This window comes from Scyliorhinus torazame, chromosome 14, assembly GCF_047496885.1.
Source record: "Scyliorhinus torazame isolate Kashiwa2021f chromosome 14, sScyTor2.1, whole genome shotgun sequence".
Classification (NCBI taxonomy): domain Eukaryota; kingdom Metazoa; phylum Chordata; class Chondrichthyes; order Carcharhiniformes; family Scyliorhinidae; genus Scyliorhinus; species Scyliorhinus torazame.
The window spans coordinates 131,977,842-131,995,609 of NC_092720.1; the positions used below are offsets into that span (position 1 = coordinate 131,977,842).

The 17,768-nt window shown below is 51.5% G+C and overlaps 1 protein-coding gene across 3 annotated transcripts in view; it reads left to right on the top strand.

Moving 5' to 3' along the window:
- Positions 1-330: 330 nt before the first annotated feature.
- Positions 331-17,768, top strand: part of ankmy1 (ankyrin repeat and MYND domain containing 1) — a 285,915-nt gene continuing 268,477 nt past the window's right edge. For 2 of the 3 annotated variants that reach the window (XM_072474912.1, XM_072474913.1), the window contains exons 1-2: positions 332-676; positions 3,454-3,600. In XM_072474912.1, the coding sequence (XP_072331013.1) occupies positions 428-676; positions 3,454-3,600 (396 nt within the window). In that variant the 5' untranslated portion in view covers positions 332-427. Of the gene's footprint in view, positions 677-3,453; positions 3,601-17,768 lie in introns of all 3 variants that reach the window. The other variant, XM_072474914.1, reaches the window with a different exon arrangement.

Consider the following 17,768-nt stretch of genomic DNA (forward strand, 5'->3'; position numbering starts at 1 on the left):
TGACAATAATAAATCAAATCAAATATAATCCTGGGATAACTGTCCCGGGACAGCACTACTCTTGGGATGTCTATCCTCCCAGGTTAATTGAAGCAGGATAACTGTCCTCCTGGGATAACTGTCTCGGGATAGCTGGACTCCCTGGATACCCATATTCCAGGGATACCTGTCCCGGGATAGCTGGACTCCTGGGATACCTGTGCCGGGATAGCTGGACTCCTGGGATACCTGTCCCGGGATAGCTCTAATCCCGGGACAACAATGCTCCCGGGATGGCGGGCTGGCCGCTCTGTCTCCAGTCTGTGTGGGTTCCGTTGCCCCGGTAACGCGGTCACTTGTTTGCTTTCAACCCGAGTCTCCGGGGACAGGGAGCAGGCGGGCGGCTCCCGGGCTCTTTCCCCCGGCTCCAGCGGCCAGGCAGCAGCCAATGCCTTCCCCGGTGCCCTCCAGCCCCGCGGGCAGCCCCCAGTCCCACAGCCCCGAGGATTCACACCGAGTCCAGGGACCGCTGGACTCGCCCGAACTGCTCGAAGTCACAGCCAAGCGGAGCACCCTGGCGGCCAGCCCGGCGCCTGAAGCCGGGGTTCAGGAGTGGCCGAACGGCTGGAAATACGAGGGGGGTTTCCGAGGGAACCTGAAGCACGGGCAAGGGGTCTTTCAGTGGGCCAACGGAGAGGTAAGTGCCCACAAAGGCCGGCAGGAGGGTGGCATTTGGACTGCCATTGGCCCGCCCTGTTTCCACCCACCAGCCTCTCAAATCAAAGAATATTGATGTTCCTGCCTCCCGAACCACTGATCCCTGGAAGTGCACCCCACACCCCCCCAACTTTAAAAACTCCCCCGTGAAGAGGTTTCTCTTGCGTTTTAAAAAATAAATTTAGAGTACCCAATTAATGTTTTCCAATTAAGGGGCAATTTAGCGTGGCCAATCCACGTCACATCTTTTTGGGTTGTGGGGGCGAAACCCACGCAGACAAGGGGAGAATGTGCAAACTCCACACGGACAGTGACCCAGAGCCGGGATCGAACCTAGGACCTCGGCGCCGTGAGGCTGCAGTGCTAACCACTGCGCCACCGTGCTGCCCCCAGGTTTCCCTTGCTTGCTGTCTGTTCTCAATCACTGACATTTAATCTTGACGCTTATGCTCCACAGTTACCCTTAACCACTGCAAACATTCTGCTTGTTCAAGCCTGGCCCATCCGTTCATAAATCTGTGCTGCTCAGTTGAGAACAATAATCTTTACTGCCACAAGTGGGCTCACATTAACACTGCAATGAAGTTACTGTGAAAATCCCCTAGTCGCCACATTCCAGCGCCTGTTCGAATATATGGAGGGAAAATTCAGAATGGCCAATTCACCTAACAGCATGTCTTTCGGGACTGTGGGAGGAAACCGGAGCATCCGGAGGAAACCCACGCAGACACGGGGACAATGTGCAGACTCCGCACAGACAGTGACCCAAGCCGGGAATCGAAACCAGGACCCTGTGAAGCAACAGTGCTAACCACTGTGCTACCGTGCTGCTCATAAGGGGTGTCAGGGACAGGCAGGTATACAATCAAGCCTATTGATCAAAAACAAAATACTGCGGAATCTGGAAATCTGTATTGAAAACAGAAAATGCTGGAAAAACGCAACCGGTCTGGCAGTATCTGTGAAGAGGGAAACAGAGTTAACGTTTGGCGTCTGTTGTGGCTTCTTCAGAACCTGGTCATCAAGGCTGTATATTAAAGAATCCTTGGCAAACTTGGATAAAAACTGCACCAAGCTATTCCAAAAGTCATGAGGTTGTTGGCAGGAAGGTAGGTTGGGAGAAACAAGCTGCTCCAAAAGCCGGAAATGTGAATCAACTACCGGAACATCTTAGCGAGGGGTTAATGTTTCAGCCCAATGACCATTCAAAAGGCCATTGACCCGAAACGCTAACGCAGTTTCTGTCTCCGGGGATGCTGACCGACTTCCCGAGTGTTTCAAGTATTTCTTGTTTTTATTTTGAGAAGATTTATAAAGCTGATCCAACAACCCCAGCAGGGAACAGTGCGGATGTTTTTGAATAAGGACTGAGCCTGAATATTTTTAACATTAATTCAGCTACTTTGCCTTTAAAGCTAACTATATCACACCCAATAGTTCCCCCAAGTTACATCCTCAACAAACTCCCAACAGGTTTGTTCTACATAATTTCCCATTCCTAAATCCATGTTGACACTGCCCAGTATTACCATTATTTTGTTGGTCCTGTTAGCACATCCTTCATTATAGATTCCCAGCATTTATTCTCCGACTGATATTAGGGTAACAGGCTTGTGTTTCCTCTTCTCTCTCCCTCCTTTCTTAAGTAGTATGGTTACATTTTCTACTTTCCAGTCTGCAGGAACCATGGTTGCTGCCAGGGACCCGGTTTCGATTCCGACCTCGGGTGACTGCGTGGAGTTTGCACATTCTATATGTTTGCGTGGGTTTCCTCCGGGTTCTCTGGTTTCCTCCCACAGTCTGAAGATGTGCAGGTTAGGTGGAGTTACAGAGATAGTTTGGGGGAGTGGGCCTAGGTAGGGTGCTCTTTCAGAGGGTCGGTACTGACTCGATGGGCTGAAGGGCCTCCTTCTGCGCTGTAGGGATTCTGTTCTATTCCGGGGTCTGCAGAATTTTGCAAGGTGCCCACCAATGCATCCACTATCTCTACAGCCGCCACTTTGCGTACTTTGGGATGTAGATCATCAGGTCCAGATTATCTACTTTTAATTCCCATTAGTTTTTCCAGTACTTTTTTAAAACTAATATTAATATCTTGCAGTCCCTTGTTTACATTCCACACAGGAAAATGCTGAAAACCTCGCTGAAACAACGAAGACAGCGTGGTGGAATTTTCCACCCACCCCTAGCGGTTTGTTTATCGCAGCGATGGAGGAGGCCTGTCATTGATCAATTGCGGGATTTTCTGATGCCACAGCTGTCAATGGGGTGTTTCCGTTCTGTGCACTCCCCTCCCGTTGCCGCTGTCACCGGGAAACCCACAGTGGGGGTTCACCTTCAGCAGGACCAGAAGATCCTGTCAGCGAGAACGGCCGGAAGATTTCGGCTGAAGCATTTGATTAGCTTCTCTGCCATTTCCTTATGCCATGTGAAAGATTGGTTAATGGGGTAATATCCCAGTTTTGGAACCTCAAAGCTGCCCACTGGGAGTATTGTTTTCCAATTTGAAATGAGTGGAAATTCTGCTGCATGGCGGATTCTGCATTTGCATTGTGGAGAAGGGATTCTAGATTGACGACATGAAGGTCAGAAAAATATACTTAATGGCTGCAACTTTGGGTTGCATTTCCCTTGTCCTTCCCTGCTTTGAAGTCCCCACTGCCCGAACCACCTGAGCAATTAAAGTGCTGACTTTTCTTTTCATTCTTTCTTGCGTGGTACTCCCCCCACATGACCATATATGTTTTATTATTGCAGTATTACACAGGGCAGTTCTACAAAGATCATCGCCATGGAAATGGGACCTACGTCTGGCCAGATGGGAACAAATTCACGGGCATGTTTTACCTGGATCGGAAAGATGGATACGGGACCTTAGAAATGAAGGATGGCTGTATATTCCAGGTATTCAATGAGCTCAACATATGCAGGGGAAAAGAAGTGTCAAATATTTTTATTGAAGGTGAGACAGGCAGGACGGCAGGGGCTGTTTTCTTTTTACTCATTCTCGGGATGTGGCCATTGCAGGCAAAGCCAGCCAATCTCTCATTGCCCTTGAAAACAAGATGGCGGCCTCCGTGTGCTGTTGTTTATGCCAGAAATTCCGAGATCCTGACCTCGCAACATTGAAGGAATGGCGATGTGGTTCCAAGTCAGGATGGCGAGTGACTTGGTGGGAAAATTGCATGTGGTGGTTGATGCATGCACAAAGACTAAAGTTGGGTACAGCTGTGGCTTTATTACAGTCAGATGCGTGGCCTCCTGCTGCAGCTGGCGAAATGGCAGGGCACTGGAGGTCATGCATATTTATACAGTTCTCCGTGGGCGGAGCCAGCCGGCAGGAGCTACCGGTGAACCTGTAGTGCAGGACCTACCTTACATCTCCTATTACAGTGGTTCACCACATTCACCCCCTGTTAAAATGAGTCCGGCGGGGGTGACGTGAAACTATATACAATTGGTGCAATTATGTACAGTGGTAGGGAAAGAAAAGTCCATGTTGACGGTCCGGAGTTCGTGAAAGGTTCAGCCGGTCCGGTGCTTTGGTGCTTCGTTGGGAGCGGCGTAACGGTGGTGGCGAAGTCGGTGCTGGCGGTGGTGGAGGTGGCACCGGTGGCGGTGCTGATGCTGGCCAGTCATCGGGGAACTCGGGGAGCGTGCCGAAGTCCTCTTCATCCTCTTGTGCGGAAAAGGGGATAGGGGGGGGTGGGCGGTCTGGTGGGGTCAATATTGGCGGCGCGGTGGGAGGTTGGGGGGGGGGGGGGTGGAACCTGACAGTTCCCTGAGTGTGACAGTATCTTGGCGGCCGTCGGCGAACTCAACGTAGGCATATTGAGGGTTGGCGTGGAGCAGGTGAACCCTGTCCACCAAGGGGTCCCCGCCTTGTGGAGTCGGACGTGCCTACGGAGAAGGACCGGTCCTGGAGCAGCGAGCCAAGTCGGGAGCAACACCCCGGATGTGAACTTCCTGGGGAAGGTAAAAACACGTTCATGAAGTGTGTTATTAGTGGCGGTGCACAATAGTGACCGGATGGAGTGTAGAGCGTCAGGGAGGACCTCCTGCCAGCGAGAGGCTGGGAGGTTCCCGGACCATAGGGCCAGCTGGACGGCCCTCCAAACCGTCCCATTCTCCCATTCTACTTGCCCGTTTCCCCGGGGGTTGTAGCTGGTCGTCCTGCTGGCGGCTATACCCCTGCTGAGCAGGAACTGACGCAGCTCATCGCTCATGAATGAGGATCCCCTGTCACTGTGGATGTAGGCGGGGAAACCAAACAGAGCAAAGATGGTGCTGAGGGCCTTGATGACGGTGGCAGACGTCATATCGGGGCATGGGATGGCGAAGGGGAATCTGGAGTACTCATCGACCACACTGAGAATGTACGTGTTACGGTCGGTGGAGGGGAGGGGTCCTTTGAAATCCTCGCTGAGGCCTTCAAAGGGGCGGGGAGCCTTCACCAGGCGCGCACTGTCCGGCCAGTAGAAGTGCGGCTTGCACTCCGCACAGACCTGGCAGTCCCTGGTGACTGTCCTTACTTCCTCGATGGAATAGGGCAGGTTGCGAGCTTTGACCAGATGGTACAATCGAGTGACCCCCGGGTGACAAAGGCTGTCGTGTAGGGCCCGGAGTTGGTCCGCTGGCACATGTACCTCAGGAGAGGGCATCTGGGGACTCGTTGAGTTTACCGGGGCGATACAAGATCTCGTAATAAAGGTGGAGAGCTCGATTCTCCACCGCAAGATTTTATCACTTTTGATCTTGCCCCGCTGTGTGTTATTGAACATGAAGGCTACCGACCATTGGCCAGGTAATGCCTCCAATGCCGCATAGCTTCAACGATAGCTTGGGCCTCCTTTCGACGGATGAGTGTTGAATTTCCGAGGCATGAAGGGTGCGGGAAAAGAATGCCACGGGTCTGCCTGCCTGGTTTAGAGTGGCGGCAAGGGCGACGTCTTAAGCGTCTCTTTCTAGTTGGAAAGGCAGTGACTCGTCCACTGCGGCATCCCGGCCTTGGCGATGACTGCTCTGATGCGGGCGAAAGCGTGTTGTGCCTCGGTCGCGAGGGGGAATTGGGTGGACTAAATGAGTGGGCGGGCCTTGGCCGCATAGTTTGGGACGCACTGAGCGTAGTAGGAAAAGAACCCCAGGCAGCGTTTGAGGGCCTTGGGCAGTACCGATTGTACCGATTGATGGTCTGGCTGTAGTCCACGACCATCCTGTGTTTCTACCCAGTTTTAACCACTACCACTTGGGCTCTCCAGGGGCTGTTGCTGGCCTCGATAATACCCTCCTTAAGCAGCCGCTGGACTTCGGACGTGATGAAGGTCTTGTCCTGGGTACTGTACCGTCTGCTCCTAGTGGCAACGGGCTTGCAATCCACAGTTAGATTGGCAAAAAGGGAGGGGGGATCGACCTTGAGGGTCGCGAGGGCGCAAACGGTAAGGGGGGGTAAGAGCCCGCCGAATTTGAGGGTGAGGCTCTGGAGGTTGCACTGGAAGTCCAGGCCCAACAGGAGTGCAGCGCAGAGATTAGGAAGGACATAGAGGCGGAAGTTACTAAATTCTATGCCCTGGACCGTGAGGGTGACTGTACAAAAGCCTCGGATCGGGACGGAGTGGGATCCGGAGGCTAGGGAGATCCTTTGATTGGCAGGGTGGACCGCGAGGGAGCAGCGCCTTACTGTATCTGGGTGAACAAAGCTTTCAGTGCTCCCGGAGTCCAGCAGGCACGGGGTCGCGTGGCCGTTGATTTTAACCGTCGTCGACGCGGCGGCCAGATTGTGCGGGCGAGATTGGTCCAGCATCATCGAAGCGAGCTGCGGGTAGCCATCGGATGCTTCGGGTGGCGAGCGTGTGCGGTTCTGATGTCGGGATGTCCAGAGACCCTGTGGGGGACAAGATGGCGGCGCCCATGGTGCGCACATTGCGGGGTCGGGACAAGATGGCGGCGCCAATGGGGCGCACGTGGCCGAAAGGGAATAAAATGGCGGCTCCCATTGTGCGTCTGGCGTGGGGGGGGGCGATAGCGAGCGCAATCGCAGCGACTGCGCGGGCCTGGCACACAGCCACGAAGTGGCCCTTTTTACTGCAGGCTTTACAAACTGCAGTGTGGGCCGTGTAGTGTTGGTGGGGGTGCTTCTGCTGACCGCAGAAGTAGCAGCGGGGGCCCCCGGGGTGCACGGATCGGCGTGCGGCGCAGGCATATTGGGAAGGCAGGGCCCCGGCTGACGAGGTCGTCGGCGGGGTCCAGGAGGGTAAGAAGGAGTAGAAGGGTGGGCAGCGCGGTGGGAGGGGTACGATTGTGCGTTACGGGATGCGACCGTCATGGAGAACGCTGGAGCTCAGTCTGGAGTGCAGGACATTGATCTTCTGAGCCTCCGTTGGCGCGCGGTCTGCCGCGTTGATGTAGGCCTCAAAACATGCTAGCCAGTGAGTAAAGTCTTTCCTGGCGTCGGGTGTGTGCGGATCCAGCTGCAGACGATCGGGCTTAATTCGGATATCCATTCTGTGGAAAATCTAACTGTAATAAATTGATGCACGATCAATTGCACAAAGACTAAAGTTGGATACAACTGCGGCTTTATTATAGTCAGATGCGTGTCCTCCTGCTGCAGCTGGCGAAATGGCAGGGCACTGGAGGTCATACAGATTTATACAGTTCTCCGTGGGCGGAGCCATCCTGTAGTGCAGGTCCTACCTTACATCTCCTATTACAGTGGTTCACCACAGTGGTGTTCCCATGCATCTGACGCTCTTGCCCTTCTAGATGGTAGAGGCATCGTGTTTGGGAGGCGCTGCTAAAAAATCCCCTGCGGACAATACACGGGCAGACATGTTACACCGGTGGTGGATGGTGTGAATGTTCCAGCGATCAAAGAAAATTGGGCTGGCAGGAAAATGCTCTCAAATTGGCAGGATTGGCAGTGAACCTCGCTCACCAGTATGCATTGGGGATTGGTGGGCACATTGCTATTATTTCCAATCTGGGATGAAATCGCAGGTTAGCCAACAGCATGAAACTGGAGAACAGAGAAGGGGCCATTGTGCCATTCCTCCAGCAGTCCCTCAATGTATCTTTCTGAGGTTCGACATGTTAATATTGCAGGCTGCTAAGTTTTAATAGCAATAAAAGGAGATCTTCGATCAATCAAACGTGGAGAGGATAAATTCAATTCATTATCTTATAGGAGCTAAGGAAGAGATAAAGGCATGAAGATAAATATACACATACAAAATATGTGAATTCATTCAAGAAGGGAATAGAGCTAGAGGTCTGACAGCTAGTTTGATTACTGTATATCAAAAGGGTGATGGTACAAGTGCAGAGAACTAGAGATCGGCTAACTTAATGTAGGAAAGGTAATGGAATCTTTGCTCAATGATTTCATAGGAAAACTTCTCAAAAGCGAAAATGTATGAAAGAGTAATCACGTTCGTACAACTTTGTTGAGTTTTTTGTAGAAGGAACAGAAACATCATAGGATCTTTAGGAAATGGACTTCCTGTGGCGCCCATGATTTGACATTCCATTTTGGAGGAGAAACCAACTCCCTCCGCTTATTCTGCACATCTTACAAGCACAGTACCCATTAACCGTGTAGCAAGGGCGAAAACTGAAGCCTCCAAGCAGGAGCCAACTTGTGTGCCTGGACGAGAGGGGAGTCTAGTGGCATGGAGAGTTTTGAGTTAGGCGAGTGTTGAAATCAGATTTAGAAAGAAGATTATAGATAAGTTTACCCTGGCTTGAAGGCGTGTAAAGAGGCAATTTGTAGGAATAGATAGTGTATAAACATGCTTGTGATTTTATAACCTAAGAATTACTCATTTTAGAAAGGACAGACATACAATTAAAAGAAGTTATACAAAATGGCTGTTAGCTAAGTTAGCAATACTAAAGACACAAAATGGCTGTTTCTAAAAAATATATATTTATTAAAGTTTTTTGACAACACAATTTTTCTCCCTTACAAACAATAACCCCCCCCCCATAACAAATAACAAAAAATCGCACTGAGCAAGATATATACATGGCAAAATGGTATATTTACATAGCTTTATATACTGGCTCTCTCCCGCACATGCCAGTTTCCCCCACCCTTCATGTTATCTCTTGCTCATCCATCCCCCCAAGCAGTCCCCCATTCCCCCCCCTTCTCCCCCCCCCCCAAGACGCCCCCCCCCCCGGGTTGCTGCTGACCGACTTTCCTCTAACGCTCCGCGAGATAGTCGAGGAACGGTTGCCACCGCCTGTAGAACCCCTGCGCAGACCCTCTCAAGGCAAACTTTATCCTCTCCAGCTTAATGAACCCAGCCATGTCGTTTATCCAGGCCTCCAGGCTGGGGGGCTTCGCCTCCTTCCACATTAGCAAGATCCTTCGCCGGGCTACTAGGGACACAAAGGCCAGAATGCCGGCCTCTTTCGTCTCCTGCACTCCCGGCTCATCCACTACTCCAAATATTGCTAGCCCCCAGCTTGGCTTGACCCGAACTTTCACCACCTGAGATATCGCTCCCGCCACTCCTCTCCAGAACCCCTCCAGTGCCGGGCATGACCAAAACATATGGACATGGTTCGCCGGGCTCCCTGAGCACCTTCCACATCTGTCCTCTACCCCAAAGAACCTACTCAACCTCGCCCCGTCAAGGGAGCTCTGTGAAACACCTTAAATTGTATCAGGCTGAGCCTGGCACACGAGGAGGAGGAATTATCCCTACCTAGGGCATCAGCCCACAGACGTTCCTCGATCTCCTCCCCCAGCTCCTCCTCACATTTACCCTTCAACTCTTCTACTAGCGCTTCCCCCTCTTTCATCTCCTGGTGTATTGCCGACACTTTGCCCTCCCCGACCCATACACCCTGTCTTGAATTTCTTGTGCCTGGAGCAACGGGAATTCCCTGACCTGTCGCCTCACAAAAGCCCTCACCTGCATATATCTAAAGGCATTTCCTGGGGGTAACTCAAACTTCTCCTCCAGTGCCCCTAGGCTCGCAAATGTCCCGTCAATGAACAGGTCCCCCATTCTTCTAATCCCCGCCCGATGCCAGCTCTGGAACCCCCCGTCCATCTTCCCCGGGACAAACCGGTGGTTACCCCTGATCGGGGACCACACCGAGGCTCCCACTGCACTCCTTGCCATCTCCACTGGCCCCAGATCCTTAATGTTGCCGCCACCACCGGGCTCGTGGTATGCTTTGACGGCGAGAACGGCAGCGGTGCCGTCACCAACGCCCCCAGGCTCGTACCTTTACAGGACGCCATCTCCATCCTCTTCCATGCCGCCCCCTCTCCCTCCATAACCCACTTGCGGATCATCGCCACATTTGCTGCCCAGTAGTAGCTCCCTAGGTTTGGCAGCGCCAACCCTCCTCGGTCCCTACTGCATTCCAGGAACCCTCTCCTTACCCTCGGGGTCTTATTCACCCACACAAACCCCATAATACTCCTACCTACTCTCTTCAAAAAGCCTTTGGTGATCACGATGGGAAGGCACTGAAACACAAACAGAAACCTCGGAAGGACCACCATTTTGACCGACTGCACTCTACCCGCCAGCGAGAGCGGTAACATGTCCCATCTTTTGAAGTCCTCCTCCATTTGGTCCACCAACCTCGCCAGATTCAGTTTATGTAGGGCCCCCCAACTCCTGGCTATCTGGATCCCCAGATACCGAAAACTCCCCACCGCCCTCCTCAGCGGTAGGTCCCCATCCCTCTTTCTTGGTCCCCTGCCTGTAATACAAAGAGCTCACTCTTCCCTACATTGAGCTTATAGCCCGAAAACTCCCCAAACTCCCTTAGAGTCTGCATGACCTCCACCATCCCCTCCATTGGATCCGCCACATATAGCAACAGGTCATCCGCATATAGCGACACCCAATGCTCTTCTCCCCCCTCGGACCACCCCCCTCCATTTATTAGAATCCGTCAATGACATGGCCAAGGATTCGATCGCCAATGCAAACAACAGGGGGGACAGGGGGCACCCCTGCTTTGTTCCTCGGTACAGCTGAAAGTACTCCGACCTCCGCCGGTTCGTCACTTCACTTGCCACCGGGGCTCTATAAAGGAGCTTAACCCAGCTGATAAACCCTCCCTCGAACCCAAACCTACGCAGCACCTCCCAGAGGTACTCCCACTCTACTCGGTCAAAGGCCTTTTCCGCGTACATAGCTGCCACTATCTCCGCCTCTCCCTCCTCCGATGGCATCATTATCACGTTTAAGAGGCGCCGCACATTAGTGTTTAATTGCCTGCCCTTTACGAATCCCGTCTGGTCCTCATGGATCACCCCCGGGACACAGTCCTCAATCCTCATGGCCAGCACTTTTGCCAACAACTTAGCGTCCACATTGAGGAGCGAGATCGGCCTGTACGATCCACATGGCAGTGGGTCCTTGTCCCGCTTTAGGATCAAAGAAATTGTCGCTTCTGACATTGTCGGGGGCAGGGTCCCACTGCAATGTGGATCTCTTGCCTCGTTAAAGGTCCTCACTAGTAGCGGGGCCAACAGGTCTACGTACTTCCTGTAGAACTCCACCGGGAACCCGTCCGGCCCCGGGGCCTTCCCCGCCTGCATACTCCCCAAACCCTTGCTCAGCTCCTCCAACCCAATTGGTGCCCCCAAACTAGCCACCTCTTGCTCCTCCACCCTCGGGAATCTCAGTTGGTCTGAGAATCGTCTCATCCCCTCTTCCCCCGCTGGGGGCTGGGATCTGTACAGCTCTTCATAGAAGGCCTTGAATCTTATCTTCGTCGCACTCCAAACCGTGGCTCCCCTTCCATCTTTGATTCCCCCTATTTCCCTCGCTGCCGTCCTCTTACGGAGCTGGTGTGCCAGCATCCGACTAGCCTTTTCCCCATACTCATAGGTCGCCCCCTGCGCCTTCCTCCACTCTGCCTCCGCCTTCCCTGTGGTCAACAGGTCAAGCTCCGGCTGGAGCCGTCGTCTTTCCCCAAGTAATCTTTCCTCCGGGGCCTCTGCGTATCTCCTGTCCACTCTCAAAATCTCCCCCACTAACCTCTCCCTTTCTATGCCCTCTGTCTTCTCCCTATGAGCCCTGATGGAGATTAGCTCTCCCCTGATCACAGCCTTCAACGCCTCCCATACCACCCCCACTCGCACCTCCCCGTTGTCGTTGGCCTCCAAGTACCTTTCGATACACCCCGTCACCTTCCCACACACCACCTCATCTGCCAGCAGTCCCACATCCGGCCGCCACAGCGGGTGTTGGTCCCTCTCCTCTCCCAGCCCCATTTCCACCCAGTGCGGGGCGTGGTCCGAAACGGCTATGGCCAAATACTCCGTCCTCTCCACCCTCGGGATGAGCGCCCTGCCCAGAACAAAGAAATCTATCCGGGAGTAGGCTTTGTGCACGTGGGAGAAGAAAGAAAATTCCCTGGCCTGCGGCCTTGCAAACCGCCATGGGTCCACTCCTCCCATCTGATCCATAAACCCCCTAAGCACCTTGGCCGCCGCCGGCCTCTTTCCAGTCCTTGATCTGGAGCGGTCCAGTGCTGGGTCCAGCACTGTATTGAAGTCTCCTCCCATTATCAGGCCTCCTACCTCCAGGTCCGGAATGCGCCCCAACATGCGCTTCATGAATCCAGCATCATCCCAGTTCGGGGCGTATACATTTACCAACACCACCCACGTCCCTTGCAACCTACTGCTCACCATCACATATCTCCCTCCATTATCCACTACGATAGTCTTGGCCTCAAATGACACATGCACCCCCCCCCCCCCCGCTGACTAGCCATCTCCTTTTTTCTGGGCCAGTGTCGTGTCCGCGTCTCCCTCACCCTCCAGTCCCCCAGCCGGGGGACCTCCGTCCCGACCACCTCTTCTGTGTCCCATTCCCTTTCAGCCAGTGCAGCAGCAACCCCCCCCCCCCCCGCTAGACCCCTGTCTAGCTTTTTTGCTCCCCCCATATCACTCCCGTAAGTCAGCTGACACCTGCTGACCCCGGCTTCCCCGCTGTCCCATTGACCCCCCCCGTGTGGGAGTCTCCCAATCAATGTGCGTTCCTTCGTTCCCCTTCCCGCCTTCTTCCCGCACGCGGGAAAAACCCCACGCTTTCCAAAGCATGGCCCTGCCCCCTCTGGCGCAGCTCCTGTCGCGGCCTTGTCTCTCTACCCCAGCCCATGTAACATTTCCTGCGTGTGATTGACCCCCTATATACAACAACCATCACACATCAACCCTCAAACATCCCCCCACCCTCACAAACCCTCAGTTAGAGTCCAACTTTTCAGTTTGTATGAAGGTCCATGCCTCTTCAGGCGTTTCGAAGTAGTAGTGTTGGTCCTTGTATGTGACCCACAATCGCGCTGGCTGCAGCATTCCAAATTTCACTCCTTTCCGGTGCAGCACCGCTTTGGCCCGGTTGAAACCCGCTCTCCGCTTTGCAACCTCCGTGCTCCAGTCCGGGTATATTCGGATCTCTGCATTGTCCCACTTGCTGCTCCGCTCCTTCTTAGCCCATTTCAGGACCCTCTCTCTGTCCGTGAACCGGTGAAATCTCACCACCATCGCCCTTGGCGGCTCATTTGCCTTGGGCTTCCTCGCCAGCACCCGGTGTGCCCCGTCCAGCTCCAGCGACCTCGAAGGGGCCTCCGCGCCCATCATCGCCCTGATCATCGTGCCCGCGTATGCCACGGCATCGGCCCCCTCCACTCCTTCTGGGAGACCCAGGATCCGCAGATTCTTTCTCCTCGACCTGTTCTCCAGGTCTTCGAGTCTTCCTGCCCACGTCTTGTGTAGCGCCTCGTGCCGCTCCACTCTCACCGCCAGGCCCAAGAGCTCATCCTCATTCTCACTAACTCTTTTCTGTACCTCCTGGATCTTCACCTCGTGGGCCTTCTGGGTTATCCCTAGTCCTTCAATTACCGCCAGCATAGGCGCCAGCATCTCCTTGCGCAGCTCCTCGAAGCAGCGCTTGATGAATTCTTGCAGCTCTGGCCCGCACTCTGCTTTGTCCCCGGCCGCCGCCATTTTGATTTTTTTCCCCCGCTTCTCCCGCTGCTCCAATGCTGCTTTTTTGGCTGTTGCACCTCTGGTCCGGTCCATAAAAGTTGGAGGGGGACCTCTCTCTTCACCTCCCCACGGGTTGTCGTCAAAAAAAATTCCGTTGGGGCTCCTCCAATGAGCCCGAAAGTCCGTAGTAGCGGGAGCTGCCGAATCGTGCAGCTTAGCTCCGCATAGCCGCAACCGGAAGTCCACCGCACAAAATGGCTGTTAGCTGAACTACCTACATTCTTGCACAACCGTCAGCTGGATTAAGTTGCAAACTGGTATAAATAACATAATTTAATTACGGCAGCAGAGTGAGTCAGAGAGACAAGAATGATTGATATCAAGGCATTGAATGGGAAACAGACATGGGAGATTCTAGGGAGTACTTCACTAGCAAGTGATAACAGTTCCACCGGACAAAGAGCATCATGTATCTTCGCCAGCCCAAGATTTCCAGGTGCAGGGAGGAAAGATAATCTCAACAGTTGGTATGAGTGATTCTTCATGAAGTTAGGGGCTGGTAAGTTACCAACCCACTTTACGTGATGTCAAATTTAATTGGATATATAACTAATGTATGTAATGTATAACCAATATTATTGGACGAAGTCAAGCCGAAATGGGCTGTGTAGCTGTTTTGAAAAATGTATAAGAATAAATGTTTCCCTTTGTTTGGTGGAGTGACGGTCTGGGACTTTAACAGACGCCATCTCCCCACTGGCAAAATAAACCTTTTAATGCGAGGACCAGCAGCCCTGGGCTTTGAGTGATTTCTTCTAGATCCTCTCCCACTAACAGCAAAGATGGCGGACCTTAACAGAGGGGGGGTTCAAAAACCCCCGGTGAAGATAGTGACATGGTTGTTGTAAACGGAAAAGGCGCCAGTGGAGCAGATAAGATCGGAAATGGGAGGAGGAATTGGGGATAGAGTTTGGATGGGGACCTGCAGTGAGTTTATGCACCGGGTGAATTCGACATCATCCTATGCCAGATGAGCCTGATACAGTTTAAGGTGGTGCACAGGGCCCATATGACCCGGGCTTGTGTGAGTGGGTTCTTTGAGGTCAAGGACAAATGCGAGAGGTGCGCAAAGGGGTCTGTAAATCATGTCCATATGTTTTGGTCTTGCCAGAAGTTGGGCCAACTCTGGGCACCGATTTTCGAGACATTGTTGCTAGAGGGGAAGGGGGCCGATGTCGCGGCCTTCACCAATCTGATTGCCCGGCAGCAACTCTTACAGCGTTGGAAGTCAGCGGTGCCGCTGAAGGTATTGCTGTGGTTGGGAGATTTGGGAGTTTTTAAAACTGGAGAATATTAAGTTTGTTCTGAGAGAGTCAGAAGAAGGATTTTATGCAAGATCGAGGCTCTTTCTGTCTCTATTTGAGGATCTGTTTCATGCCGCCTGGGGGAGTGTGGAATCAGTTGTGGGGGGATTAGTTGGGTGGGGATAGTTAAGGCGAGAAAAAGGGCAATATAGTTATAGATATTGCTGATTGTTTGTATTGTTGATTGGGCTTGGAATAAAATATACTAAAAAATATACATATATCTTGAGGAAATAAGAGGAGTAGAGTATTCAACTCCGCCAGTCAATAAGAACATGACTGATCTGATTGTAACCTTAACCCCATTTTCCCGCCTTCTCCCTCCCCCACCTTGACTCTCTTGTGTATCAATAGTCTGTATAATATGTTCCATAGCCCAGAGCCAACTCCTATCAGGGGAAGAGAATTCCAAAGACAAACTGAGAGAAATTCCTCCTCATCTCAGTCTTAAATTGGAGACTACTTATTTTCTGCTGCAGCCGCTAGTTCCAAGTTTCCTCCCAGCTATTACCCTGTCAAACCCCGTCAGGATAAGAATTAAAAACAAAGAACGGTACAGCACAGGAACAGGCCCTTCGGCCCACCAAGCCTGTGCCGACCATGCTGCCCGACTAAACTACAATCTTCTACACTTCCGGGGTTTATACCCCTCTATTCCCATCCTATTCATGTATTTGTCAAGATGCCTCTTAAACACTGTTATCGTGTCTGCTTCCACCACCTCTCCCGGCAGCGCATTCCAGGCACTCACCTCTGTGTAAAGAACTTGTCTCGCACATCTCTAAACTTTCCCCCTCGCACCTTAAACCTATGTCCCCATGTAATTAACTCTTCTACCCTGGGAAAACTCTTCTGACTATCCACTCCGTCCATGTACCTCATAATTTTGTAGACTTCTATCAGGTCACCCCTCAACCTCCGCCGTTCCAATGAGAACAGAGTGAGTTCATCCAACCTCCCACATAGCTAATGCCTTCCATACCAGACAACATCCTGGTAAACCTCTTTTGCACCCTCTCCAAAGCCTCCACATCCTTCTGGTATTGTGACGACCAGAAGTGTGGCCTAACTATGGTACTATACAGCTGCAGCATGACTTGCCAATTTTTATACTCAGTGCTCTGGCCAATGAAGGCAAGTATGTCATATGCCTTCTTGACTACCTTCTCCACCTGCGTTGCCACTTTCAGTGACCTGTGGACCTGTACATCCAGATCCCTCTGCCTGTCAATACTCTTAAGGGCTCTGTCATTTACTGTATGTTTCCCACTGTATTGGACCTTCCAAAATGCATTACCTCACACTTGGCCTTGACTGTATTTGAGCACATGTAACTTTTCTGACTATCCACTCTCCATAATTTTGTAGAACTCTATCAGGTCACCCCTCAACTTCCATCGTTCCAGTGAAAACAATCCAAGTTTATCCAACCTCTCCTCATAGCTAATACCCTCCAGACCAGGCAACATCCTGGTAAACCTTTGCTGTACCTTCTCCAAAATATCCACATCTTTCTAGTAGTATGGTGACCAGAATTATATGCAATATTCCAAATGTGGCCTAACTAAGGTTCTGTACAGCTGTAGCATGACTTGCCAATTTTTACACTCAATTCCCCAATTGATGAAGGCAAGCATGACATATGCTTTTTCACTACCTTATTCACCTGCGGTGCCACTTTCAATGACCTGTGGACTTGTACAGTGAGATCTCTAGATCCCAGATCTAGTCTGTTTCAAAAAGATAACCTCTCATTTTTCCAAACTCCGATCTTTCCTCATACAACAACTCCTTCATCCCATTTGAATCAGTCAAATAAACATTCTCTAAACTGCTTCCAATGCAATTCCTTAAGCAAGGAGATCAGAACCATACACAGTACATGAGGTGTGGTTTTATGAATGCCCTGTACAATTATAGCAAGACCGCCCATACTCCATCCATCTTGCAAAAGAGGCGAGGGTAGAGAAGGGCAAGGCAGTGGATGTAACATACTTAGATTTTCAATCTAAGCACCACATTGTGGACTGATGATTAAGGTAAGAGTATATGGAGTCAGAAGAATGGAAAGCAAACCAGCTGCAAAAGAGAAAACTGGGATTAAATGTCATTACTCGGACTTGGTGATAGATAGGAAGTGGCGATCCACAGGGATTGGTGCTGGGGCCCCTGTTGTTCACCATTTACATTTACAATCAAAATTTCTGATGCCACCAAAATTGGTTTATAGTGAGAGTTAACATCATAGAGCTCCATAAAAAATACAAATAGACATTAACAAACTTGTCTGTGAATGCTAAATTAATTTCAATGTACATCAATGAAAGATGCTGCATTTTGGTAGGAGTACTATGGAGATCACATTTGTTTGGACAATAAGTTTAACTGGGATAGTGGAACAGAAAGATCTTGGGATACAAATTATCAAATCATTGGGACCCGGGTTCGATTCTCGACTTGGGTCACTGTCTGTGCAAAGTCTGCATGTTCTCCCCGTGTCTGTGTGGATTTCCTCTGGGTGCTCCGGTTTCCTCCCACAAGACATGCTGTTAGGTGAATTGGACATTCTGAATTCTCCCTCAGTGTACCCGAAAAGTGTAGCCTACTTGTGACACTAATAATGATGATTATTATTATTAAAAGGAGCAATGCCATTCAGAAAAAAGCTATAAAAATGCAAGCAAAACGTGAGGGTTCATTTCAAGAAGAAAACAATTCAAAAGTCAAAGAGAAGA